This window comes from Dama dama, chromosome 20, assembly GCF_033118175.1.
Source record: "Dama dama isolate Ldn47 chromosome 20, ASM3311817v1, whole genome shotgun sequence".
Taxonomy (NCBI): Eukaryota; Metazoa; Chordata; class Mammalia; order Artiodactyla; family Cervidae; genus Dama; species Dama dama.
In genome coordinates this window covers 106,151,418-106,177,717 of record NC_083700.1, presented here as the reverse complement: position 1 = coordinate 106,177,717, position 26,300 = coordinate 106,151,418, and the positions used below count along the sequence as shown (strand labels likewise).

The following is a 26,300-nucleotide window of genomic DNA, read 5'->3' as shown; positions in this document are numbered from 1 at the left end:
AAGAGATAATTCTGCTTCAGAAACAGTTTTGTTTTGTTATTTTTAAGCTGATCAGATTGACAAGAAGCTGATTGATGGAGTACAACATGGGGGTAGCCTGTGTGGTAATGGTGAATCACTAGCACAATGTTGGGAAGATACATGTTTGAATTTTGGACTTAACTAGCTGTAGCACTTTGGGATCCTGGAGAAGGAAATGGCAACCCACTCCAGTACTCTTGCCTGGAAAATTCCATGTACTGAGAAGCCTGGTAGGCTACAATCCATGGGGTCGCAAAGAGTCGGACATGACTGAGTCACTTCACTTCACTTCACTTCTTTACCTAACTCCATAAATCCTGGTTTGCTCTTCAGTAAAACAGGTACAGAATGTAGGATTAATGAGTTTTGTGTATATAAAGTGAGATAATGCTAAAGGTTCATAGCTCTTTGTTTGGCACACGTGTTATTGATAAAGTGCCAGGGAATCAATTTCAGATGGTATGTATTTATTAGGAAAGCCAGTATTTGCCTAGGGTGTTTTCTGTTAGGCAGGTCCATCCAGAGACCAAACTTCAAGTTAGAAGGATCTTTGATGAACATACTCCAAATAGAGAAGCTAGACAGTCCTAAATAGTAAGTCCATCAAATCAGGGTAGCTGAATTGTCCTGCTTAAGTAAGTGATGAGTCCCAGTTGTTCAGGATAATTCCAGTGTAAAATACTTCCCCCTATTGTCAACACAGGTATCCTGGAAACCTTAAATTGCTAGATACAAATAAATGTCACACCCCTGCCCCCAATCTGGCGCCTTCCTGGGTGGCTTAGTGATAAAGGATCTGCCTGCCAATGCAGGAGATGAGGATTCGATCCCTGGATCAAGAAGATCCCCTTGAAGAAGGAAATGGCAGTCCACTGCAGTGTTCTTGCCTGGATAATCCCCTGGACAGAGGGCCTGGTGGGCTACAGGTCTAAAGAGTCGGACGTGACTGAGCGATTGAGCACTCACATAGGCACCTCCAGCCTGCCTCAGACAGAGCAGGACAAAAGTCTCTGTTGGTCTCTAGACGGTATGCTAGCTTCTAGGTTTGACCTCTGTAGTCCCTCAACTTTTAGATAAATATTTTTTCTTTAAATTATTACTATGGGGACTTCCCTGGCGGTCCAGTGGTTAGGACTATGCACTACCTCTGCTGAGGGCCCAGGTTCAATCCCTAGTTGGGGAACTAAGATCCCATGAGCTGCATGGCTTGGCCTAAACAAATGTATTTATGTATGGTATGGGTTATTAAAGCATAGCCTTTTCTTTCTCAGACCTACAAGAAGATGCAGATTCCCATGTTTCAATTTCCCATCCCTATTCGTTCATTACTAAAGACTTGTTTTTTTATAAACCCAAGTCATAGTGTGTATCTTACGGAGTTGTACATCTTAAATTAGAGACTTACCTTAAAGGGATGCTAGGTCTTATGCCAAGATTTTTGCATTTCTATTTGGAAAGCTATTTCTTGGAGAGATTTCCATAGGTGATTGTTTTTATCCATTGTTTTGACTGTTAGTTTACTTTTAGAGGGTGGTGCTTATTGATCCTTTCCTGAAATTCTCTAGGCTTAGATCTTGTTTGTGTCCTGTAACCTAAATTAAGCAGATTAAAATAAATGTTCCTTTGTAACACTCTTTTCTTGAGTTAGTTGTGAGTCCTTTGAGTGAGAATTAGTAACGTAGGTTTCATGATACTAATATATTCTCATTACTTAAAACGAGAGGCAACTGTGTGTGCTTAATTGCTGCAGGGAAAGCAGGTGGTGCTAGAAGAGGTTGGTGTTTATCAGAATACCAGTACTTTGTTTGATTTTAGATTGGTTGTAATGTGGATACTGAAGTGATAGAGAAATGCTGTGAATATGCTCTTTAAGGTACACAAGATTCTCGAGGAAATGGAATATCCTGTGAGGTAGTAAGTTTGATATTAATGGAAATGAGAGAACGGAAAAAAGTGGTTTGCCCAGCAAAGGCCTGTACATACATTAAGTATGCAGTGGAGTCATTGAAAACAGATACAGATACTCAGAGAGCACACTGTTAACCATGTACATTAGTTCTCTGGCCCAACACAATTCCTGCATCCTTTCATGGGTTCAGAGAGCTTTAAAGAACTTAGTTCTGAATTGTTTTTACATACTTGGAAGGCTGTAGGTCTGTTTTATCTTCTTGTTTTGTTTTCAGGTTATAGTATGTTTGCTTTCCATTTTTATTTGCTTGATTAGTAGTAAATCTGTGAAAAAAATTAAGCAGTTAAATCTTTTCTGAGAAGGATCTTTTGGAATATAAACCTATTATTTATGGATTGAAGACTAGTTGCATGGTTTATATGTAGCTTGACCGTTTAGGGCTGCAAAGGTTGAAGCTCTGGGGCGGCCTGTTGAGAGGCTATATTTGGCATTACTTAGTATTAGGAACTCGGTCTCCTGCCCAGTGAAACCTATCCACCGTGTTCCAAACATGGGGCAAACAGTATTAAATACTCCCAGGATGTTCCTTCTGGTGAATTCAGCAGACGTCTACCATGTGCCAAGCACTATGCTGGGCTGGCATAGTCACTAGGGACACTTAAGAAGAAACCTAACAATCCAGCGTGAGGAGGGGGAAGGAATAATTGAATTCTTTCTTATCTTTGAGAGTCTTTAATGTAGAGATGCTTTCTTTGGCCCTTGCTGTCAATATTACTCTTTTTGCTTGGAGGTAAAAAATAGAATCTGCATTAAAAAAAAAAAACTTATTTATTTGGCATTGCTGGGTCTTAGTTGCGGCATATGAAATGTAGTTCTCTGACCTAGGGATCAAACCCAGGTCCCGTGCATTGTGAGCATGGAATCTTAGCCACTGGACCACTAGGGAAGTCTCAGAATCTGTTTTTAATGATATAGAAGCCATGTAATTATATACCTTTTGCTTTAAGTAAAATGTATCTGTTCTTCCAAAGACAAGTGGTTTGGTGGTGAATGCTTGTGTTTCAAAAAGAGTGATGGGGAAAAAAAAAGATTGATGGGTCTGGAAACTGTCCTCTCAGGTGGCTCTGCAAAACAGTTTAAAAGATAAACCCTTGCTCCAAGTGACAGGATTGTATCTGAAATGATTTCAGAAGGCTGTTTGAATTCTGCACCTGGGTTTTAAATTAAAAAGAGGAGGGCATAGAACAACAGTAGTGTCAGTACAAGATGGAGGAGGAGGACATTTTGCAGCTGAGGAGGGTTTATGAGAAAGAACTCGAGGGCCTTAGTGACTCATCTCACTCTGAATCAGCGGGTGGTGAGGCTGCCGGAATGAGCGATCTTTGGATGCATTAATAGTGTCTGAATGGTTTTCGGTATCCCAGTGGAGCAGAAGAAACTGGAATTGACTCAGTGGCAAATAGGGTGATGATGCGGATAGGGAACCTCGTCATCTGAAGGATCTTGGTTGGAACGTTCGAGGATATTTGGATCATACCAGCCCTTAACTTAGGAGTTTAGGAACTGTGTTCTGTGTTTCTGCCTGCTAGCGTGTGTTCAGTAGTTGGATTCTTTTATGTTGCTGGTGTAGGAACATGGCTGTCTTATTCCAAATGAAACAGCATGTTAAAGAAGAGTAGGCATTGCTGAAGAAACAAAATCTCCTTTGGAAGAAGTTTTAATTTGAACAGAAACCAAATGCTAGATGCTTGTAACATGTAAAAGGTGCTGAGTTATTTTCCAAGGTGTTATTTGTCTGTCTCACTCTCCATAATATTTTTAGAGCATAGACATGGAAGCAATGTTAGAAATGGGAAAAGCTATGTGTAACGGCAGTGACATTTAAAAAGTCTTCAAAATAAAACTGAGTTGTTTTGAATGAATTTTAGTAATTTGATCAGATAACTTTAGATATGGTTGTCCCTGCCTTACACTAAAATATTTGTTTTATATATGTTTATGTATATCAAGAGAAAAGACTTCTCAATCTTTTGGACCTTTCCCTTTTTTATGTGAGTTGCTTTTTCATAGTCTTCAGGTGACAGCTGAAATGCCATCTCTGGACTGTCCTACGTAAATAAGTCACTCTGCGCATGTATGCTCAGTTAGATTAGATTCTCTGTGACCCCAGAGACTGTAGCCCGCCAAACTCCTCTGTCCATGAAATTTTCCAGGCAAGAATACTGGGGTAGGTTGCCATATCCTACTCTAGGGGAGCTTCCTGACCCAGGGGTTGAACCCGAGTCTCTTGCTACCACACTTTATAAATTTGCCCATATTTATGCTTTTTTTTTGCCATCTTCCTAGTACTTACCGGAATTACGTTTTTGCTTGCTCACTTGTTGATTGTCTATCTGCAACTCTAGATTATAAGTTCCATGGAGGCAAAAACCAAGTCTGCTTTAATTTATCATTGTTTGTTCACTTTCAAGAGTTCTCCTGAATGAGTTAAGGTATTCATTTGATCTATTTCCAGCTCTGGTTTTGTATCATCCAGAGTTATTCCTCTTAACTCTCAGGGATAGTGGTGTTTTAATTTCAGCTCACATTAAAGGAGTTCTGAAAGTGAGGATGGTGTCACAGTAAGTGACTCTTGAATATACTTGTCAACTCTAGTAAGTTTAATATATATAAAACTGTTAAATTTGGCTCTATTTGTATTTAAGTAACAGCTTTCTCTTCCTGTTAATGAAAATGTGTTAGTTTTTCAATGTCTGGGAGTGGAAATGAGTATTTCCTGTTTTACTAACTTGTTCCCCCATTTCCTTTTTTCTTTCTTCTTTTTAATTTTTGTTTTTGGCCACGTAGCAGGGTTTGCAGGATCTTAGTTCCTTGACCAGTGATTGAACCTGCACTCTTAGCAGTGAAAGTAGAGAGTCCTAATCACTGGAGCACCAGGGGGTTCCCTCCCTTTTCTTTTAAAGTCTGAAAATTGGCTCCAAACTGAACATCTTTGACCTTGCTAGAGCATGTAACAGTTTGATCGTTTTGGCAGGATCTAGATAGATGTAGGCCTTTGGTATCCTCATTTCTCTTACTCATCATCCTTTGTCTTTGGCTTCCTAGCCGTTTCTCAGTCCTCTTCTAAATTATGTCTCTTGTGATTATTATGGTTATAATCCTTATGAACTGGAGCTGTAGAAGCTTCCTGGACTTCTTTGCCTTGCCAGAAGTTCTTAAAATTCAAATCTAAAACTTGAATATAGTAATTATAAACAAATACTGTCTTTCAGTTTGTCTCTGTCTTGTGCTCTTTACCAGATCGTGAACTCTGTAGGAGTGGAGACTTGGGATTATTTATTCATCCCACTAGTCTCTGGCAAGACTGTATAATATAACGGTAGTTAACTGGTTTGGAGACAGCGCAACTGGGTTCAAATCTCAGCTCTGCCACTTAAAGCTGTGTGCCTTGGGCAAGTTAGTTACTTTCTGTTATGTGCTCAGTATCCTCATCTGTAAAAACGGATGTAATGATACCCTCCTTGAGGATAAGTTAATAAAAATATTGTTTAAGTGTTTGCTGTTCTGGGCATTGAGGATGCATCAGTAAATAAGAGATTTTTGCCAGTGGGACCTTGCATTCTACTTGGGTACAAGTGGGAAAGCAAAGTAAACAAGTGCAAAGTAAATAAATTTCAAGTCCTAGATTGAGTGCTCTGAAGACGAAAACAAGGTATTGGACTATACCTTAGAAAATGGCTTTTGATTGGTGGGTGGCCACGGCAAGCCTATGGAGAGAGAGCTTTTGAGCTGGGATCTGAATAACAAGAAAATCTGAGAAGGGTGAAATGTTCATCAATTATTATTTTCCCTTCACATAAAAGAATCTTTTGTTAAGCAGTGAGGCGTGACAGAATTAGGTCCTGTAGTTCTTACCTGGTTTGGCTATTAACTAGCTTTATGATCTTTGGGGGGAAAAAAAAGACAATTTTGTTTTTTTTCTTGGGAAAGTGACCCTGAAAGAAGGTTGGCTCTTGAAGGTAGTGACAGGCTAAAAGAAAGTTAATGGTTCTTCTCCTTACAAATTACTTTATTCCTGTGTTTATGGATTAATGTCCTGTATTTTACATGAGGTACTGCATCCTCTTGTGGCATTACAGTATTTGAGACTAGTCTCTTACATTTTAAACCTTTTCCTTTGAAGTGAATATTAAGGATATGCCTCATGGCTTCACGGTCCAGGAAGTAGGGAGATAAATGGTCAGAAGTGCCACCTACTCTATAATCAAGATGCCATTGCATAGTTTCTCCTGTGAGGACTGGGAAAACCCTGTCTCAGGGCATCTCATTACTTGTATGAACAGTTACCTTAGTTGGCAAAACTTGTCTGCTTTGTTGAGAAAAGATTACATGCCCCAGATTATCGATAGCTTGCTTCATTTTTGTCTGTTTCATGGTGTTCTCCAGTGAGAATTACAAGTCAGGTTTTCCACTGGCTGCTGTGGGATGGTATGTTTGGAATTGTACTGCTTAGACATCCTCCTTGGTAAAAGGGCAAGGAGTGGTTTTTTTTGTTTTTAATTTATTTTTGTAATTGAACGATAATTGCTTTACAGAATTTTTTGGTTTTCTGTCAATACATCAATAAGAATTAGCCATAGGTACACCCATGTCCCCTCCCTCCTGAACCTCCTTCCCATCTCCCTCCCCATCCCGCCCTTCTAGATTTATCACTGAGTCCCTGTTTGAGCTCCATATAGCAGATTCCCACTGGCTATCTATTTTACATATGGTATTATAAATTTCCATGTTACTCTCTGCATACATCTCACCCTCTCCTTCTTCTCTAAAACAGTCATTTCATCTTTTTTGTTTGTTTCTAAGTGTTCACAGAAGTTTGGGATTGCAAAGAGGCTCACTCATTTGTTTTATTCTTAGGTATAATTGAAACGTGACCCTTTCTTCAGAGATGTCAAAAACAAACAAATCTAAGTCTGGATCTCGCTCTTCTCGATCAAGATCTGCATCAAGATCTCGTTCTCGTTCGTTTTCGAAGTCTCGATCCCGAAGTCGCTCTGTCTCTCGTTCAAGGAAGCGCAGGCTGAGGTAAGGGGGTATGACTGTATAATGCAATCATCATTGGTTTGTCAGTGTGGGTCTCTGAAGATCTTTTGTTAGACTGTTTCTGTGAGTGTCAAGTGGAGGTAGGGCATTAGCTTGAGGTGTAGAGTGTTGGGCTATAAGATATTCCAGGTCTCTTCAAACACTACAGCTCTAATAAATCAACTTTGATTGCCATGCTGTTTGCCTAATTCCTTTTCTTTCCTGCCAGCAGTTACTGTTTTTCATCCACTTTGAAAGAAAGATACATATTTTTTCAAGCTACTTGCTTGAAATCTCTGTACCAGATTGTTTTTCACTGAAGTATTTTTGGAGGCTTGGGCCAAAGTTTAGTTGCGTCATTAGCAAAGAAAAGATAGTTAAGAAGAGCAATAGTGCAATCAACATTGCGAGAAAAAGAAACTGTAACCCACTAAAATAAACCTTAAAAACTAATCAGTAAAAAAACTAATCAGTAGTCACTTACATATACCTGATATGCCACTTACCAACAAGCTGCATCTATTTAGTAAAACACTTCTTAAAACTACCTAAAAGTCACTATTGCAGGCATCATTTTGCCTGACTAAATGTGCAAATACTTCTTTTGAATTTATCACCAATATCCTTTAATTAGTTTCTACACCTTCTTATTTCCTTATTTCAGCTATGTCTTGTAATAGGGTGCCAAACTTCCAGCGTCTTTTTTTTTTTTTTTTTGCTGTATCATGAGTTCAATTTTTCATTCTTTAAAACTTAATTTTGTGAGTGGGTAAGAGCCTTTTAATAAATGTAAGTTTCTATATGTGTGTTAGAGAAATATTGATCATTTAAATATTTAAACACCAAAATCATTCTTTTTGTCAGTTGCAATAGGCAAGGACATGGTTCTGTTTTGCCACTTGGAGCCCCTGCTGATTATTTTAGATGAGTGTCCTAGAGCCCTTCTCCAGATTGGTAGGATTCCCCCCTACCCTCACCTTCCCAACAAGAACAAGTTAATTCTTAAATGGAATCTGTGAGAACCTGTTGGAAAATTAATTTCAGAGTAGAGATTGAACAAAAAGTAGGTGTGCATACATGGTGATGACTTCCATGTAGTGTAGAGTAGGAAGTTTTAAACTCTGGGTCTCTCCTTCAAAAGAAACCCTCCATTAAAAAAAAAAAATAACATTATGTCTTCAAGGTAATCAGTCTTAGCTTTGTTTTTCTCTCCCATATTTCTTGGGCATATAGTTTTATATCAGACTTTATTCAAGCTTTGTACTAGATAGAGTGTCTGTTGCCTAATTGTGCCAGAGTCTCTAAAAGTAAAATTCCATCCCATTTTCTCACACTGCCTCCACTACCCTCCCAAGAAAGAGGGAAAATTCACTGAATATATTTACCTCAGGAAGTTGCTAACAAGGCTATAGGACTAAGCAGAGACTGCTAGTAAGCTCTACCTTGCACCCAGATTCTTTTGATCTGGACTGTTTAAGCTTCAGTTTTAGCTCATTTGGTCCTACAGGTAATTTTAAAAGTTAATCTAATAAATGGAAACTAAGTAATTGGTTCAAAAAGAAGAGTCTGTACAACTGAAACTGAGAGAATTGAACTGACATAAATCAAAATGAAAAATGCTAACTAACTCTGCAATATTTGTGATAACTGGTATTTTGGACAGATCGCTTCTCCTTATTGTACATATCATTTGGCATGGTAATCGATTTGGTAAATGAAGGAAAGATATCTTAGGCAGGAAGTATGTGCTGGGGTAGGTCTTAGAGCCACTCTGTGCCATCTTAATGCCTGGAAGATTATTTTGGAGGAATATCTTCACTAGAAAAATGTTTTTGTATTTAATTCTAGTCTGACTTCTCTGTTTTTTAGAAACAGATAAATTTGCCACTAGATGTTCAGCTTTCATTTCTGGCTTATCTGTTTCATGATTTTTTTCTTTTGTTTCCCCTCTGCTATAAGGAAAGTATACTATCCAGAGAGTTTGAGAAACCATGTCTTTAATTTAACTTAACTGCTGAGTTCTACAGAACTGGAGAAAATTGGTTGTTTCCTTATATTTCACAGACTGTATCCTTTTAAGTGACTTCTAAATGACTTCATTTGCAATCTGCAGAGACTCATGTTCCTGCATCTGTGCAGTGACTGCGGGTTTTGGATGCAGTGTGCCGCAGGGCCCTCACTAATAATTGGTGACAGAAGCAGCAGTAGCCTGTGAGGATGGGCACATGAATTAAACCCTCCTTAGTGCTGGTGGTGCATCACCTACCTCAAGTATAGCCATTAAATCGGGTCATATTCAGTTTCATAGCCGCATCTGCTTCTCCCTTCTTCTTTCTTGTATTATTACTGTTTTCGAGTGAAAAGTGTGAAAGGTAAGTTTGTTTTTTTTTTTTTAAATCATACTTAAATAGCAACCATTAACAGCCAGCAGTTTGCTGCATCTTTACCAGGTCTTGTTCTTGGGGTAGATAAAGAACCTGAATACAATGGGTAGTGGGAAACCAGTCCTATTTTATCTTCTAAGTTTCTTTGTAAAGATAACATTTTATTTAGTTGTTAAAACCTGTCACATTGCTAAGTGGAGTTATTTATAAAACTTATAAGCGAACAGGTAAAAATGTATGGTTCCAATTAGGTCTGATATGAGAAGGCCTGCTTATGAACTGAAAGGTTTTTATTCTCTGTATATAAAGGAATTTTTTTTTTTTTAGTTTTCTAGTAATTTTGCTTATTTCTAGGCAATGTTAATACTTAGAAGTAGTGACCAGTTAATGCTCTATATTATAGTTGAGCCAATAAGTGGCGTTGAAGAAGCCCAGTAGATTCTTACACCAGCAAGTACAGCTTTTGGCTTTTTAATGAAAACAGACCTCCTTGTCATCGATAAGTCTGGCATTTGTAAATATGTAATGTCATCCCACCCCAGTTCCTGGAGGTACTGCAGTATCAGGTTGATGCATGGAGTGGACAGGGCAAGCTCCTTTTCCAGTTCCCTGCTCCAAAAAGTCCACTTAATAGTGAACATGTAATTTTTACAGAGTTAGATGACTGTTGAATTCCTGTAGTTCTGGAAATGGGCCTTTGCTGAATTAGAGTTCTGTATTGTTGGATGAGGACGAGCACTGACCTGACATGTGCAGGTGTGGGGCTGTCTGCAGTCTCTCTGCTGCCATCTTGTGTGCTTGGGTGTGTGATGGTCGGATGGTGCCCTCTTGTGGCACCTATGGAAGACCTTGTAGTTCAGCCACAGAGACTTGACCTTCTAGAGAATGAGACCATTTCCAAATTCCCAGTTTAAAAAAACAATATTTGTTTGATTTGTTGATCTGATTTCAGTTGAAATTTTTTTAAGCTTTGAACTGATGCATTCTCTGAGTCCCTATTTAAGTGTTCTTTGGTTTAGACATGTTGCAGCTGTATTTCACAAACCCAAATCTTAGTGGAAGTCAAGAAATTAGCCCTGTACAGACAGAGGTGGGTGGGAAAGGAAATAAACCATGTGGGGCCAGAGGACCTGAAGACTTACCTCTCTGGGTACAACTTGCAGTTCTTCTTCTCTTCCAGTGACGTAGGGACCTATCTGTAAAATCCTCTGTGCCATTGAAACTAACTAGTATACTATATTAAAATGATGTTTGTTAAGTACATTAAGAGCATTTTTATATTCTCTCATTGTAGAAATGTAACTCCATGTAGAATGTGCTACAGTAGTATTAATGAGTCATCTCAGTGTCTGGTTTGTTAAAGTGATTTTTTAAATTTTTGTACTTAATGTGGCCATAAGAGTAGGATTAACTATTTAAGTTTGTACCTTTTGTTTGAAAATAAATTATAAGAGTAAGGCTTTACCTCTTTGTTGGCAGGGTTTTCTTGAATAAAAATGCTTTGTCAAAAATTCAAACTTTTCTTCCCTCCCCTGCCCCTCTTTCAGTTCTAGGTCTCGTTCCAGATCATATTCTCCAGCTCATAACAGAGAGAGAAATCACCCAAGAGTATATCAGAATCGAGATTTCCGAGGTCACAACAGAGGCTATAGAAGGCCCTATTATTTCCGTGGGCGCAACAGAGGCTTTTATCCATGGGGCCAGTATAACCGAGGAGGCTATGGAAACTACCGCTCAAATTGGCAGAACTACCGGCAAGCATACAGTCCTCGTCGGGGCCGTTCCCGATCCCGGTCCCCAAAGAGAAGGTCCCCTTCACCAAGGTCCAGGAGCCACTCCAGAAACTCCGATAAGTCTTCCTCTGACAGGTCAAGACGTTCCTCGTCCTCTCGTTCTTCCTCCAACCACAGCCGAGTTGAATCTTCTAAGCGCAAGTCTGCGAAGGAGAAAAAGTCCTCTTCCAAGGATAGCCGGCCGTCCCAGGCTGCTGGGGATAACCAGGGAGATGAGGCCAAGGAGCAGCCATTCTCTGGAGGCACCTCTCAAGACCCAAAAGCATCTGAGAGCTCAAAGCCATGGCCAGACGCCACCACATACAGTGCTGGTTCTGCATCACGGGCCTCAGGGGTGTCTGAGCTGAGTCCCCGGGAGCGAAGCCCAGCTCTCAAAAGCCCCCTCCAGTCTGTGGTGGTGAGGCGGCGGTCACCTCGTCCTAGCCCTGTGCCAAAACCTAGCCCTCCACTTTCCAGCACATCCCAGATGGGCTCATCTCTGCAGAGTGGTGCTGGGTACCAGGGTGGGACTCACCAAGGTCAGTTTGACCATGGCTCAGGGTCCTTGAGCCCATCCAAAAAGAGTCCCGTGGGTAAGAGTCCACCGGCCACTGGCTCAGCATATGGCTCATCTCAGAAGGAGGAGGCTGCTGCTCCAGGAGGAGCAGCCTATGCAAAGAGGCAAGTAGCTCGTTTTCCCCTGTCTGTCTGTGTCTCACTGGCTGGCAGTTTAGTTGTGATGTGATCCTTAGAGCTCTGCTTAATAGTAATGAGGTAATTCCCATTTCCTAAAGTTGCATTTCGCCAGTTTGAAAGCATCATCCAAGGAAACCTTTAGCTTAACTCTGGTTTTCCTACCTTCCTGAATTTGTATTGCAGCACAAATTCTAGATTACTCTACAATGATGTTTTCACATTTAAAGTTTGCCTTGGATTCTACCAGTGTAAGCCAGAGAACAATAGAGATTTGTGGGTCAGCTATCAAAAAAAATGTGGTCTTTACCAAAATGAATGGCTATTGGAGCTGTTAGACCCTCTAAGATCCACCATCTCCTATGATCGATCTGCATCAGCCCATCATGGTGAAGAGCTGCACCCTCACACCCTCCAGTTGAGGAGACTGGGCAGAATGGGAAAGTCCAAGGCTTAGTCCAGGAAGACCTTGTTATAAAATCACAAGGTGGGTGTATGTTCCAGTAGAAGCCAAGCAGGCTGCCTGTTAGGAGAGGACATAATAGTGCTTCTGTCTTTCTACCCTGAGGGACACGGTGAGTTGGAGCATGAGTCTTTGTTTTGTGTGGTTGTATGGATTGGGATGGCAGAGACATAACAGGGAAGTTGCAATGGGACCACGTTGTCAAGAGGGACCTACGAAGCAGGTGCCCCTCCTGCCCCCCACCTCCCCCTTTTTCTCTTATTAGCATTTTTCTTTGATGCCCTGCTGTCCCTTTGGTTCTTTTTTTGGTTGTTTTTTTTTGCCATATTAATGGAACTGTAATTTGATTAGACTTTTTCCGTTAATGGTACAGATGAGATGTTCAGAACCTGTACTTCCCAATCTTCAGTAAGTCTGCTTTAAAATACAGGTTTTGTTCCTTGCCAGGACTGTGAATCTTATTAGAACACTTGGGCATGAACTCTGCTTTTCCATAAGAATGAGTGGGATGAAGTTTGCCCCCTCCTCCAATTAACATGTATTTTGTTTTTATTTGTGTTCACAGTATATTTCATACTTAGGTCTTCTAGGTGACTTGAAGCAAATTTGAAGTCTCTTTTGAGACTTGTATTTCCAAATGTGAGTTGTATAAAAGCAAAACAGTCCAAGGTTGAACATTCTATGTTAACTTTGCTGAAAGCAGATTTTAAGTGACTTGAGTGAAGGTTGGATAAGACCTTAATTTTTTTTTTCCTAGACCGCTTACAGGTAAGTAGGTTTTTATTTTTTAGTATCCTAAAAATTGCCTTTGCTATTTTCTTTTTGCTTGATTTTGTAATATACAACTCCACAGAACATTTATCTTTTAAATGCAAAGTTCATAAACCTGTGAAGAGCAGTTTTTCAGAAATTAACAAAAAGGTAATCAAGACACCTTTGACAACACTGGAATCCACAAGTCATGCTTATTAGAGAGTCAAAAACCTAAGACCATATGGTGCTGTTTTATTTTGGATCAGATTGCTTAAGTCTCTTGTGTGTCTCCCTTGTGTTTTCATAACTAGGTATCTCGATGAACAGAAGACAGAGAATGGAAAAGATAAGGAACAGAAACAAACAAATACTGATAAAGAGAAAATGAAAGAGAAAGGGAGCTTCTCTGATGCGGGATTGGGTGATACAAAAATGAAATCTGATTCATTTGCTCCCAAAACTGATACTGAGAAGCCTTTTCGGGGTAGCCAGTCTCCCAAAAGGTATAAGCTCCGAGATGACTTTGAGAAGAAGATGGCTGACTTCCACAAGGAGGAGATGGATGATCAAGATAAAGATAAGGCTAAAGGAAGGAAGGAATCTGAGTTTGATGATGAACCCAAATTCATGTCGAAAGTCATAGCAGGTGCAAGCAAAAACCAGGAGGAGGAGAAGTCAGGCAAATGGGAGGGCCTGGTGTACGCACCTCCAGGGAAGGAAAAGCAAAGAAAGACGGAGGAGTTGGAGGAGGAATCCTTTTCAGAGAGATCCAAAAAGGAGGAGCGAGGAGGATCCAAGAGAAGCGAAAGTGGGCACAGGGGATTTGTGCCTGAAAAGAATTTCCGAGTGACTGCTTACAAAGCAGTCCAGGAGAAGAGCTCTTCACCCCCCCCAAGAAAGACCTCTGAGAGCCGAGAGAAGCTAGGAGCCAAAGGAGACTTTTCCACAGGGAAGTCTTCCTTTTCTATTACTCGAGAGGCCCAAGTCAATGTCCGGATGGACTCTTTTGATGAGGACCTTGCAAGGTGAGATGTAGTCCATCTTGACCCTGAGGGCTTTAGCCTAACCTGTCTCCATAAGGTCATTCTAGAACAAGGACAAACCCCTCCTGTATTTCTCCCACTGTCTCATTTTCAATGTGAATACCCTTGTGTCTCCCTGTTTTCATTGGAGAAGTGTGTATCACAGAGTAGTTACGTGTTTGGGGGCAGTATCGTGAAGCGTCTTTTTAGTCTGTAGTGACTGTCTGTCTTGGTACTGGGTCCCCTCTGTTTCTCTCTTGCACTGTATTCATCACGTCATACACCCTCCCCCCATTCCACGCCTGTCCTGTTGTCTTCCTAAATGTGCTTAGGGTGTCTTTGCCCATGGAACCATGCAGGATCCATTTTTTCATTCTTAGCTAAGTCACAATGTGTAATATATCAGGCCTTCATCAAATAATGTAACGGTTTGAAAGTTGGGGCTGGGGTGCGGAGTTTGAGAACTTCAGGAAAGAGTTGTGAGGCCCAGGCTGCTTTTCACCTGGTGTAAAAGTTGCGCAGCCAGTTGGAAGTCTGCTGAGAGCAGTCTAGCCACATCCCACTCTTGCTGCATTGTGTCATTCTACTGAGTGGCCTTGACTGGCCAAGATAGTTGATCTTCTAAGATACCTTACTATTTGTCATGTGTTAAAATCAGCGGAGACCACCACCACCACCCCCCCACACCTCCAGAACAGAACAGAATCACTGAGGTTTAATCGTTCATCCTGCCCTTTTGTTTATATTAAACTCCAAAGGGAGAAATGCCTTTTTCCACAGTTACGGTGCCTTGAGGTTCTTTGTACTTTGCTAGGAATTTAAAAAGGAACTTTGCAGAGAAATTCACCTCTTTCAAAAGTATACTTGTATTTTTAGGACTTAAATGTTCTGACTTTCTATGTATCTTGTTACATTGGGCCACCCTGTGTTTATTTTTCAGACCCAGTGGCTTATTGGCTCAGGAACGAAAGCTTTGTCGGGATCTAGTTCATAGCAACAAAAAGGAGCAGGAATTTCGATCCATTTTCCAGCACATACAGTCAGCTCAGTCTCAGCGGAGCCCCTCAGAGCTGTTTGCCCAGCATATAGTGACCATTGTTCATCATGTTAAAGGTGAGTCCTGACCCCAGCCTGCTCAGGTTCCCTTTCTACATGCTTAGCTTTCTTTGTAACAAGCTGAAGGATGAGACAGGGCATGAGGGAGTCTGTTGAGGACCTTTATCTCATCGATAGGGCCTTTGAACCTAGGGGCTGGTTTGAAGGAAATGTCTCCCAGGGGTAAGTTTCCATTTTCTAATCAGAGAGCTGAATATTGTGAAAATACTAGTGATAACCTGGGATCCTGAGGCTAGGTGAAATCCTTCATGTGAAGATTTAAATTGCTTGAAAAGGGAGGTATGGAAAGTGGCTTTCCCGGCCCATCTGATTTGTCCTATATTAATACATAGATACCTCTAGCAGCATCTTATAGATCTTGTCCCACGTTATTCTGCCATCTTCTGGGCAAATGGAGGTGGACAGACTGAAGAATGTGATCTAGAAGCTGGGTTTGGGCCAGTTACAGTTTCATCTGAAATTGGAACTTAGGCGGGAGTTGGTGCTCTTGATGCATAGAATAGTATCTTTGTATCCATGTCCTACCATGGCAATCCAGTGCTCAATAGTGGATTGTTTCTGAACCAGCTAATTTTCTTTACTTGTCATAGTATGTTTGTTATATGGATCTGACCACTTCATTCACATGACTGTGGCTGCAGTTTCATCCGTGCAGAGGGGTTTGAATGTTGGGTCTGCCTTTAATAGCCTGACATATTTTTCTTTGACTCCCCACAGAGCATCACTTTGGGTCCTCCGGAATGACATTGCATGAACGCTTTACTAAATATCTAAAGAGAGGAAGTGAACAGGAGGCAGCTAAAAACAAGAAAAGCCCAGAGATTCACAGGTGAGGACCTTGGCTTACACTGGAGGTGATCATAAAAGACTGCCTAAGGAGAATCGCTCAGTTGTGTCTGAGTCTTTGTGACCTCATGGACTCCACAGTCCTTGGAATTCTCCAGGCCAGAATACTAGAATGGGTAGCCTTTCCCTTCTCCAGGGGATCTTCCTGACCCAGGAATTGAACTGGGGTCTCCTGCATTGCAGGTGGATTCCTTACCAACTGAGCTATCAGGGAAGCCCAAAAGACTGCTCACCAGAGAATAAACTTGTCTTGTTTTTGCCACTTGTTAGGTAAATAGCAGAATTTAAGGTAATGCTTTCCATAGTCTAGGTTTGTAGTGGAAAGGGCATGCTTTGATTACCATGTTTCTCCCTTTGGGCCTGAGGAAAGCAGCCCTTTTTGATATAAAAGAAACCTTGTATTCTTAAGAGTTGTGAGAGTTGCAGGAGGAGTTTGCAAACAATAACCCAAGGTCATGGTGAGGTTTCTTTACATAAAGTAAATGTTCCTTTAAGCATACCATGTATTTCATATATTGGTTCTTCCTTTGGGAGAATCTGCAGCAAGTGGGGGATGGAGATAGAAGAACTTACAGAATTATGTCAAAGGGTTGAAAAAGCCCAGAGGTTTAAACATTTGGTTGTGGGAATTTATTCAGCAAATAGGGACTTTGTCTAGAAACGTAGTTGGCCTTAACTTTGATTGAACCTTTGCAGTGGGTAAGAGGACCATGTTTGTAATAGTCTTGGATTTAGGGTCTTTGGGGATGTGTGTCACACCAGGCACTTGTTTCTTACTTAGACTTTATCATATTGGTGAATAATGAACCATTATATTTCAGTTCCCAAGGTGAAAACTGCTTTTTGAAGTTAGCAGGACATAGATAGTCTCATTGTGAATTTAAGATTATAAATAAGGCTATAGGTGAGTCTGTTTTCTTGACTGTAACAGTACGGGGTGGAATATGAAGTTCCTTCTGTTTGAGTTTGGAAAGTAGGGAGAGAGAAAGTGTGTGTGTCTGTACATGTACGTGTGTGCCTGTGCATACATACCTATGGGAGAGTGTAAGTATATAAACAAACAAGGTAAGTGTAATAAAAAGGAATGCCTGTGTTTCTGCTACTTCACTTATGAACTAAAATGCTATATTCACACTATGGAATGTTGAACAATTTTTGTGTTTACAATTTTAGGAGGATAGACATTTCCCCCAGTACATTCAGAAAACATGGTTTGGCTCATGACGAAATGAAAAGTCCCCGGGAACCTGGCTACAAGGTGAACTGTTGCTTTGATCAGTAATTCCAACAAAATGAGTGCGTTGGGCATGAACTTGACAGAAATGTGTTTGTTTAAATTACTCTCTACTTAAGTTTGTGTTTTTCTTTTAAGGATGGGCATAATTCTAAAAATGAACTACAAAGGGTTAATTTTTATTAAATGTATCAACAACCTTTGTGAAGTGGTTAGAATATGGTAAATGACCCCAAAGTCTATTGAGGTGAGCTTGAGAAAAAAAAGAGAGGAGTTTTGGAACAAGTGCCCATGATGAGAGAAGAAACTTTTTGTGATATTTTTCTGCTTGTAAGTATTATCAAATCAACTATATACATGCGCTATTTCCAACCATGATTTCAAAAAGACATGCATGTCAGAGGAGAGTGAAATTTTCATATCTTAACTGAATAGACTGTTTTAAGCAGCTAGTCCAGATTTTTTTTCCTAACATTGTGCCATATCTATCATCTGTTGGTTACTGTTACTTTAAAGCTAAACATTGCTTTGATAGCGCAGCTACATGTGTAATGATGTGCACGTAAACACTGTTACTAAGAGATTAAAGCTTGTGTGCAGTCTGTTACAATGAGGTACTAGATTTGGGTTCTTAAAAATCTTAGTATTTATTAACCGTCAGTTCCCACATAGGGACCCTGTGGAGATTAGATTGAAATTTAATCCCTATGGAGATGACTCTTCCAATGTTGCTGAAACTATTTCTAAAAGTAGTAATTTTCAAGTTTTCCAAATAAGTTTGTCTTGTTGGTTGAATGTGATGAGAGGCACTTTTGCACAGTCTGTCTTCTCTCCCATTCCCCCTTTCCTCCAAGTACCCACCAGCTTGGCACTAACCATGTGAACACACAAGGTTTTGAAACATCAGGAGAGATGTCATCCTCTCTGCCCTACACAGCCTGTTCATTAGAGATGCTGTGTGCACTGCCTAAGGGAACTGCAGCTGTACTTCTCTCTTTTTTGGTCTTTGGAGGGTGCAGAGGCCCCATTCCCTCCTCAGAAGAAAAGCATGCAATAAAATAAACCAAGTTACCACCTACCATTCTTGTTAATTAAAACTTCATTATTTCAACAAAAAGCTTAGTTGTGTAAGTAATTGTTAATACAGAGTGAACTGCTCATCCCTTCCTCTTTTTAGAGAGGTTTTTTGTTTGTTTGTTTGTGTTTTGGTCGCACCACACAGCTTGTGTGGTCTTAGTTCCCCGAGCAGGGATTGAACCCACACCCCCTGCAGTGAAAGCACAATCTTAAACACTGGGCTACCAGAGAAGTCCCTAGGAAGGTTTTGCTTCCAGGAGACAAATCTTAGTGTATAACATGCCTGAAAACACCTTGCTCCTCTGCTTTCACTGAGTTCCTCAAGACCTGTTGAAAGCCCTTTGCCTGATAGTTTAGGGTAGAAGGCTGCTGTTGTTGTTGTGCTCATTCTGTCTGCAGCATATACTGTGATAAGTTTCACTAGTAGAAAGTTAGTGAGAAAATGTTCTCTCATTTTTCTTTTTAAAATAAACTTTGACTTGGTATTGCAAACTTTATGAATTCTTTATTATGATTTTCGATATGCCTTCTCTAGAGAAATCTGTTGATATCACTAACATTTTGGAAGGCTGTGTAAGTCTTCCATTGTCTTATTATTGGACTCAGTACTGAGAGGTAATTCCAAATAGAGGATAGGTCCAGGGTAGCTGCCACAGTGTAGGTAGGGGAAAGATGACAGCATTTCCACTCCTGCTGGTGACTAAGCCTAAGCCAGCCTCACCAAACACCTTCCAGAGTTAATTTTGGGCTTCTCAGCTTTTCAGCTAGCCAAAGTCATTACTGGACCACAGAGGGAAATAGCAAAGCAAGAGGGGTGTGTGTGTGTATGTGTGTGTGTGTGTGTGTAGCATATGCAGAAGGTTATCATCATTATTCTAGAGAACTGGTTTGGGCTCTCTAGGGATCCTCATGAAGTGACTTTGGTGGAACATCCTGTATCTCTCCCGAGTTGGGCGAGGTGCCTCACATTCCCAGTGCTTCCTCTGTACCACTCCATTGGAATAGAAACCACAGTTTGTGGGGTGGTTAAGTTTGTAGTCCTGAATCCCAAAAACCTTAATTTTGATTTCTCTTGGCAGGCTGAGGGAAAATACAAAGATGATCCTGTTGATCTCCGCCTTGATATTGAACGTCGTAAAAAACATAAAGAGAGAGATCTTAAACGAGGTAAATCAAGAGAATCAGTGGATTCCCGAGACTCAAGCCACTCAAGGGAGCGATCAGCTGAGAAAACAGAGAAAACTCATAAAGGATCAAAGAAGCAGAAGTACGTGAACCCTTGTCTGTTGCCTCATTCAGTCTCCCGAGTGGACTCCTTTGTCTGCCCCTCATTAGGCTCTATGGCAGACCCTCCACACTGGAGAACAATTAGGAATGATTTTGTGCAGCTTCTTTTAACTGTCAATTAAGGTCCCTAGATTGAAAATAGAATTTTTGAATGAAAGTAGACACAATCCTTGCCCAAAGGAGGCCTCTTGGGAGACAGGCTGTTGATTTGGTTGTAGGGACAGTGTAGAGAATCATGGGAGTTTCTTTTGCGTTTGTTTTGGACATGTTCTTTGACATGTCCATCCTTATCACAAATCGTCTTGTGAAGGTTATGTTTTAAAACATCTTATATTTTAAAATGGCTCAAAGTTGTTGTCAAGTAAAAACAGTGTTTGGTCAGAGAAACAGGGCAGAACTAGATAGGACAAGCTTGTTGATCTCTTGCCTTTTAAACTAGTTTCACAGGCACTTCCAAGAGAGGTGTTCCAAATATTCTTTAAACAAAGGTGGCATTGTTGAACTTCATAAGGCAGCATTTATGCCAAGGTCTTGTCTCTGTTTACATTTTTGAACGTTCCATGACTTTTCAGTCATGCGCATTAAAGGTTGCAGAATTGAAATCCCACGCCTTCCTGTGGGAAGCAGCACTACTTTTGTGTTCCTGAACTTTAGCTGGCAAACACTTATACATCCATTTTCTGATAACAATCCTTTTGAAATAAGCGAGACAGTAGACTATCCCTTTTGCCTATTTGAAAGATAGAGAAGTAAGCTCATATCTTCTGTTTCACTTTGTCTACCCTTCCGCTCAGTTAACTTACACATTATGAGCCCTAATAGCTTTCAGAGCTACCCACAGATAGAGGATCTGATAATCCTCAACAGGAAATGGAAGTTGGGGTACAGTAGTCTTCTCTGGTGGAAAGGGAGCAGGACCCTTCAAGCCTTTCAGGCCTGGACTTGGATTACTGATCCGGATTTGTTTCCCTGGGACTTGTGCCACTGCCTCTGTGTTGCTGTGTAACCTTGATCAAGTCTCTTGCAATTCTAGTATTTTGTGACTGGGGCAAGAAGAAAAATGATAATTGTGTCACTGTTTCACTGTATAAAAAAACTTTCTCATGTGACTGAAGAACGGCTCACCAAGATCACACAGCTAAATAAAAGGCAGTGTTGGGACTCAAGTCAGGATCTTTGGAGTTTTATTTTTGAAAATCTCTTGAAGTAGTGCTGATTTCTAGGAGTCAAACATTTGCGTTATATAATAATCCAATGAGAATAACTTAGAGCCAGCAGGATTCAAATGTTTGTCTTTGATCTTCTCTAATGTTTGGGGGTTGGGGTAGCTGTGGGGGTGGGGAGTTGGCAAGGTGCTTTTCATAATGGAGGAGGGTAATGACAGGTTACCTACATTTGGCTGGCTTCTCCCTGTCAGTCCTGTGCTCCCGGGAGCTGGCTCTTCTGCCCCCTTAGAGGTGGCTGGTACCCTCCTCCACTGCCACACGGCAGGACTGGCCCCGACCTCTAGTACATATACAGTGACTCATTGTATTACTCTGTTTAATTTGCCCCTGGTCTGTAATTTCCTCCAGATGAAGGGACAGATGGGAAATAACTCTGGGAAGAGTTCTGCCAGATCCTAGGCTTAATGACCTAAACCTGTTTGAGCGCAGTGGAACGGGGAAGGGTTTGTGGAGTATTGGTATAATTAGTGCTAGGTTTGAATCCAAATCTGCCTAGTTCCGTCGCCTGAACCTCCTGTCTATAACATGGGGAAAACAGTACTGAACAATCATAATTGCCATTGACATATATGCGTGCTGTGTCAGTGTAGAGTGTTTAAGCACATTGTTTTTTCGATCTTTAGAACTGCCTCCCAAGACAGGTTGTAGTCTTCTATGAGAAATAAAACTAATATAAAGTTGAAACAGATGGTAATGTGTAAAGCCTGTCCCAGTACCACATACTCTGTGGCTTTCATTACAGTGTTTGTTTCCTTCTGTCTTTCCAGTTCATGCACATGTATTAGGCTGAGCTACCAGAGGCTGTGCATGGACTGTGTTTTGTCCCTCCTCCTGTATGTGGGTGTCCCGTGTTTATTACAGGCTCAGACATAGATATATCAGTGACCATGACTGAGAGAATTGGGAGGAAGCGCCCCAGTTCCCTGGGTGGGTATGTTGAGGGTGAGTTGGTTTTTCCGGTTACTTGTCTTCAGAGTTCTCATCACAGACACACTCTTGATTGCCTTGTGCTCTTTATTCATGAGCCCCCAGACAAGGACTGTACCCGAGAGGCTTACTGATCTCCTTGCCTCTTCTGTTTTCATAGGAAGCACCGGAGAGCACGAGACCGGTCCAGGTCATCATCATCTTCTTCCCAGTCATCCCACTCCTACAAAGCGGAAGAGTACACTGAAGAGACGGAAGAGAGAGAGGAGAGTACCACGGGCTTTGACAAATCAAGACTGGGGACCAAAGACTTCTCGGGTCCAAGTGAGAGAGGAGGCAGAGCTCGAGGGACCTTTGTAAGACTCTGCCCCCCCTTTCTTTAAGCCCTTTCTCCTGCTAATTCTAATTACGTGCTTATCAGAATATTTATTTTGTTGCCCTCGATACAGGTGATTAGGTCAGGAGACCCTGGAATCTGGTTTCCCATTCCCCAGGCTTTCCATTTTTAATTTTTTTTTTTCCTGTTCATAATTACTTAGCCAGAAAGCCTCTTCGGGCTTCTAATCTGAAATTCCTCACTTGTTTTAACTCCTGCTGTATGTAGGGGAGGCCATTATGGCATTGTCCCCTGTCTGGGCTGTAGACTTGAGATAAACAGAAAGGGAATAGCTAAAAACCAGTTAACCAGCATATTGACTGGAGGACAGCAGAAAAGTATTTTAATAGAAGACAAGGAGTTGTTTTTCTCCATTCCTTACATGGACCCTTTGTTCCTTTCCCTGTTTATTGCCATAGCAGTTTCGAGCCAGAGGAAGAGGCTGGGGCAGAGGCAACTATTCTGGTAACAACAGCAGCAGCAGCAACAACGATTTTCAGAAGAGAAGCCGGGAGGAGGAATGGGACCCTGAGTACACACCCAAAAGCAAGAAGTACTACTTGGTATGTGTCGGGATAACCAGGAAGGGTGAGGGGGCCTTGACATACACAGTAGCTGATGAAGTGAAGTGAAGTGAAGTCGCTCAGTCGTGTCCGACTCTTTGTGACCCCATGATTTTTCTAGAACTGCGTGCAGGTGTGGCACTGGGTACGTGTGTACTTGCGGGCTAGTGTAGTCCTGGCAAGATGACTGTTATCCAGAGAGGCAGTCCTGACCTTGAAAGTGTTATCTAAGATGTTTGTGGATTCCAGGATAAGCAGGAAAGGTTGCTCTTGCCTTTTTGTCTGTGAAATCATTTTATTGCTCACCCACCCTAAGCCTCCCTTCAGCCTTTACAAGGGATAGAACCATTACCTTACCCAGAGGCGGCAGTTCCACCTTGTCACGCCCCTGGACAATATGGACAGGAAAGACAGTTCTCTTTTTGAGGGAGGGCACCTGTCTCCAGAATGAAACACCACTGGAGCTGGGCTCTTCTAGGCTGAATTACTTGGCCACTGAGAGAGCTCTGTTGCCTTGCTGTGTTAACAGCAGGCTCAGATCCAAGCAGATGTGACTGAGTGTTGTAACCAAGGTAATCTTACTGCTGAATCTCATCACCCATGAGGACTGGCCTGGAAACAGGAAGCTGGGAAGCAGGTTGCTGTGTAAATCATTGTGCATAGCCAACTTTGCTTTTCTGGGGCTGCTGAAAGCTACTCTGAGACTCCTAGAGGACCCTTGAACCTATATCTAGGAAAATGTTGGCTGGACTGGGCCCAGGATAGGTACTGGAGTGGGGCTGTTTAGAGGAAGGATGAAAGGTTGTACAAAGTCCCTTTCCCTGCTCCTATCTGTCCCTGAAGGAGCGTTGCCAACCTGATTCATTTAGGCTCGTGAAAAAGCAGCTGGCCCTTTAGCTGAACTAACCCCTCAGGAGCCTCAGGTACTACTTGTGTGGGTGGAGGGTTCAGACTCTTTGAAGCCATGGGGCTGATGAGGTAATAGTGACTTTTCAAAATCCTTTCTCATTCATTCTTTCATTGGTTCCCTCCTCCTCTCTCAGGAGATCATCAGAGCAGGGGTTGAGTTATAGGTTTTGTTTTTTTCTACTCTGCCACACTGCCTTCTTGCATAAAACTAGAGAAGGGAGGAAAGATACAAGACAGGAGGCTGGGTTCTGGCCCTGCCTTTGCCAGTACTGATGTGTGACTGTGAGCCATTTGCCCTTGGTCTCACTGCCTGTTCTTGGCTGAGGTGGGGAGGCTTGGGGAGAGCTGGAAAAGACTCCCAGCTATGTGTGTATTCTGTGTTGCTTCCTCTCTTAGCTTACAGACAACTCAGATCAGAAATAGTTTCATGTTTGGGGGTGATTGGCTTATACCCCCCCCACCCCCTCCTTGAGAGAGTGTGTTATAAATAATATGGAGTTACTTAAAGTTCCTCCGGCTGTTTTCTCATCTGCATAGTGGAGGGTGATAATAATAGGGTAGGGTAGATGTGAGGATTAAATGAGATAATGTAGGAAAAGGTCTTTGAAGATTTTATCATCATCATCATCATAATGCCTAAACAACTGTGTTAGAATTCAAGGAACCGAACTGAATATTCTCTTAGATCTGAATCGGTAGCATTTTTTGAGTAGGGGACAGGGAGGACAGGACATAGGTTCCTTTGGCAGAGTCACGTTTGGTAGGTGCAGAGGAGAGGCTGCTCTTGTTTACTCTGGCATTGATGACCGTTTTCCTTTTCTTTTAAGCATGATGACCGTGAAGGCGAAGGCAGTGAGAAGTGGGTGAGCCGGGGCCGGGGCCGAGGAGCCTTCCCCCGTGGTCGGGGCCGGTTCATGTTCCGGAAATCCAGCACCAGTCCCAAGTGGGCCCATGACAAGTTCAGTGGGGAGGAAGGAGAGATTGAAGACGATGAGAGTGGGACAGAGAACCGAGAAGAGAAGGACAATTTACAGCCTACAACTGAGTAGCGGCCACCCTTGCCGGGAGCCCCTGCCCGAGGGAGAGAGGCGCCAGGAAGATGGCTGGTGAGGAGCTAAACAGAGGAGCCTCGAGAAGATTCTGAAAATCCCACCCCTACCCCCCACCAGCCATGCAAAATCCTACAACTGCCGAAGAGCATCCTGGCGTCCCACCAGAGGCAGCTGGCTGTGGGGCCTGGGGTCAGGCCCAGCTCTTGAGCAGAACACACCATGTTGGGCTTTAGCTACGTGTTTCTCGTTTATTGTTGGTGTGTGGGGTGGGGGCTGGGGTAGGGAGGGCAGAGCGATAACTTGGATTTTGGTTTGTTCCCTGTTAGAAACCAACAGTTTTATTCTTCATTTCATTTCATTTGGAGCTGAGGACTAATTTGATGATTTTCAGTCTCTTTATCCTTATTTTAAAAGCCCCCTCTTTTTTTTTTTAGGCATATATAGTAACATTAGCAGAAAGATTTAATTTGGGCAACTTTGATTCTTAAAAGAGAAAACAAAGCATGTGAATAAATATTGACGTGTTCACCTCAGTTTGGGACCAAACTGCGTGGGTCTTTGTAAAAATTGGTTTTGTATGTCGAGGAGGAGTTCAAGGCCTTTCTGACCACCTTGTGTTCCCCTTTTCTGCGCAGCCTCCCCCCCAATATTTTCTGATTTCTTGTGGGCTGGGCTTCCCCTTCTCCACCAGCAGCTCCAGTATCCCAAACTTTCTAGTCCTGCTGATCCTCTCAGCAACAGGGGTGGAAACTGGATGGCAGTTTCTGGTCTGTTTTCTAAGAAACTTCTGACTTCTATTATCTTTACAAATATAAGATGAGAAAATAATTTTTTCAATATTTTTTATTAATCTTTTTATAAAATGAAAAGAAACTCCTATGATCGATTAAGGAAGGTGGTTATGGCTGGGTGGTTTGTGGGGGTTTTTTGTTTTGTGTTTTTTTTCTTTTTCCTTTTTTTTTTTTTAACCTTAAGCTTTAAGTTGAAACATTCTCCGATGTTTGGGGGGAAAACATCCTCTTAAAATGGGTCCTTGTGCTTGCCTTCTGGGGAGGCGGTCCTGAGCAGGTGAATCATATGGCATTTATGCATATGTTATATGCGGACTGCACCCACCTCTTCCCCCCTCCCCCCCAACCTTTGCCTCCTGGGTTGTTATGCTACTTTCCCCTTACTTTGCTACATTTCTATAGTTAAGTTGGTTTTACTTGAATGATTCATGTTTAGGGGGGGAAAAAAAATGAAAATACCCTTAAGATTTGTTTCAACTCCTCCTGCAAATAAAAAAATAAATGAAGTGGCAGATGTAAATGGTTCTGGTCATTGTCACCCTGAGTGGGTGTGGCTGGGTGTGGTGGGGGGCAGGTGGTGGCTGTCCCCCATAACAGCTTCAGGGAACCAGAAAGATGAGATGTCTGGGGGGTTTGGGCCCAGACTGTTGCAGCCCCATCCCCTCCAGTCGCACACAAGATTGTTCTGGGAGGAGCCTCAGCCAGTCTGTGTTGGGTAATAACTCCTCATTCCCATTCCAGTGATTTTGCTTCATATCCTGTTCCTTAGACACCCTAGGAGAACCAGATTTTTCCAC

The 26,300-nt window shown here is 41.8% G+C and overlaps 1 protein-coding gene across 6 annotated transcripts in view; it reads left to right on the top strand.

Annotated features, from left to right (window-relative positions):
* THRAP3 (thyroid hormone receptor associated protein 3) overlaps window positions 1-26,015 on the top strand; it is a 70,250-nt gene extending 44,235 nt beyond the window's left edge. For 5 of the 6 annotated variants that reach the window (XM_061122379.1, XM_061122381.1, XM_061122380.1 and 2 more), the window contains 10 exons: window positions 6,848-7,015; window positions 10,944-11,849; window positions 13,389-14,102; window positions 15,040-15,212; window positions 15,933-16,044; window positions 17,235-17,319; window positions 19,452-19,639; window positions 21,973-22,168; window positions 22,608-22,751; window positions 24,488-26,015. In XM_061122379.1, the coding sequence (XP_060978362.1) occupies window positions 6,879-7,015; window positions 10,944-11,849; window positions 13,389-14,102; window positions 15,040-15,212; window positions 15,933-16,044; window positions 17,235-17,319; window positions 19,452-19,639; window positions 21,973-22,168; window positions 22,608-22,751; window positions 24,488-24,709 (2,877 nt within the window). In that variant the 5' untranslated portion in view covers window positions 6,848-6,878 and the 3' untranslated portion in view covers window positions 24,710-26,015. The remainder of the gene's footprint in view (window positions 1-6,847; window positions 7,016-10,943; window positions 11,850-13,388; window positions 14,103-15,039; window positions 15,213-15,932; window positions 16,045-17,234; window positions 17,320-19,451; window positions 19,640-21,972; window positions 22,169-22,607; window positions 22,752-24,487) is intronic. The other variant, XM_061122384.1, reaches the window with a different exon arrangement.
* The last annotated feature ends 285 nt before the right edge of the window (window positions 26,016-26,300 follow it).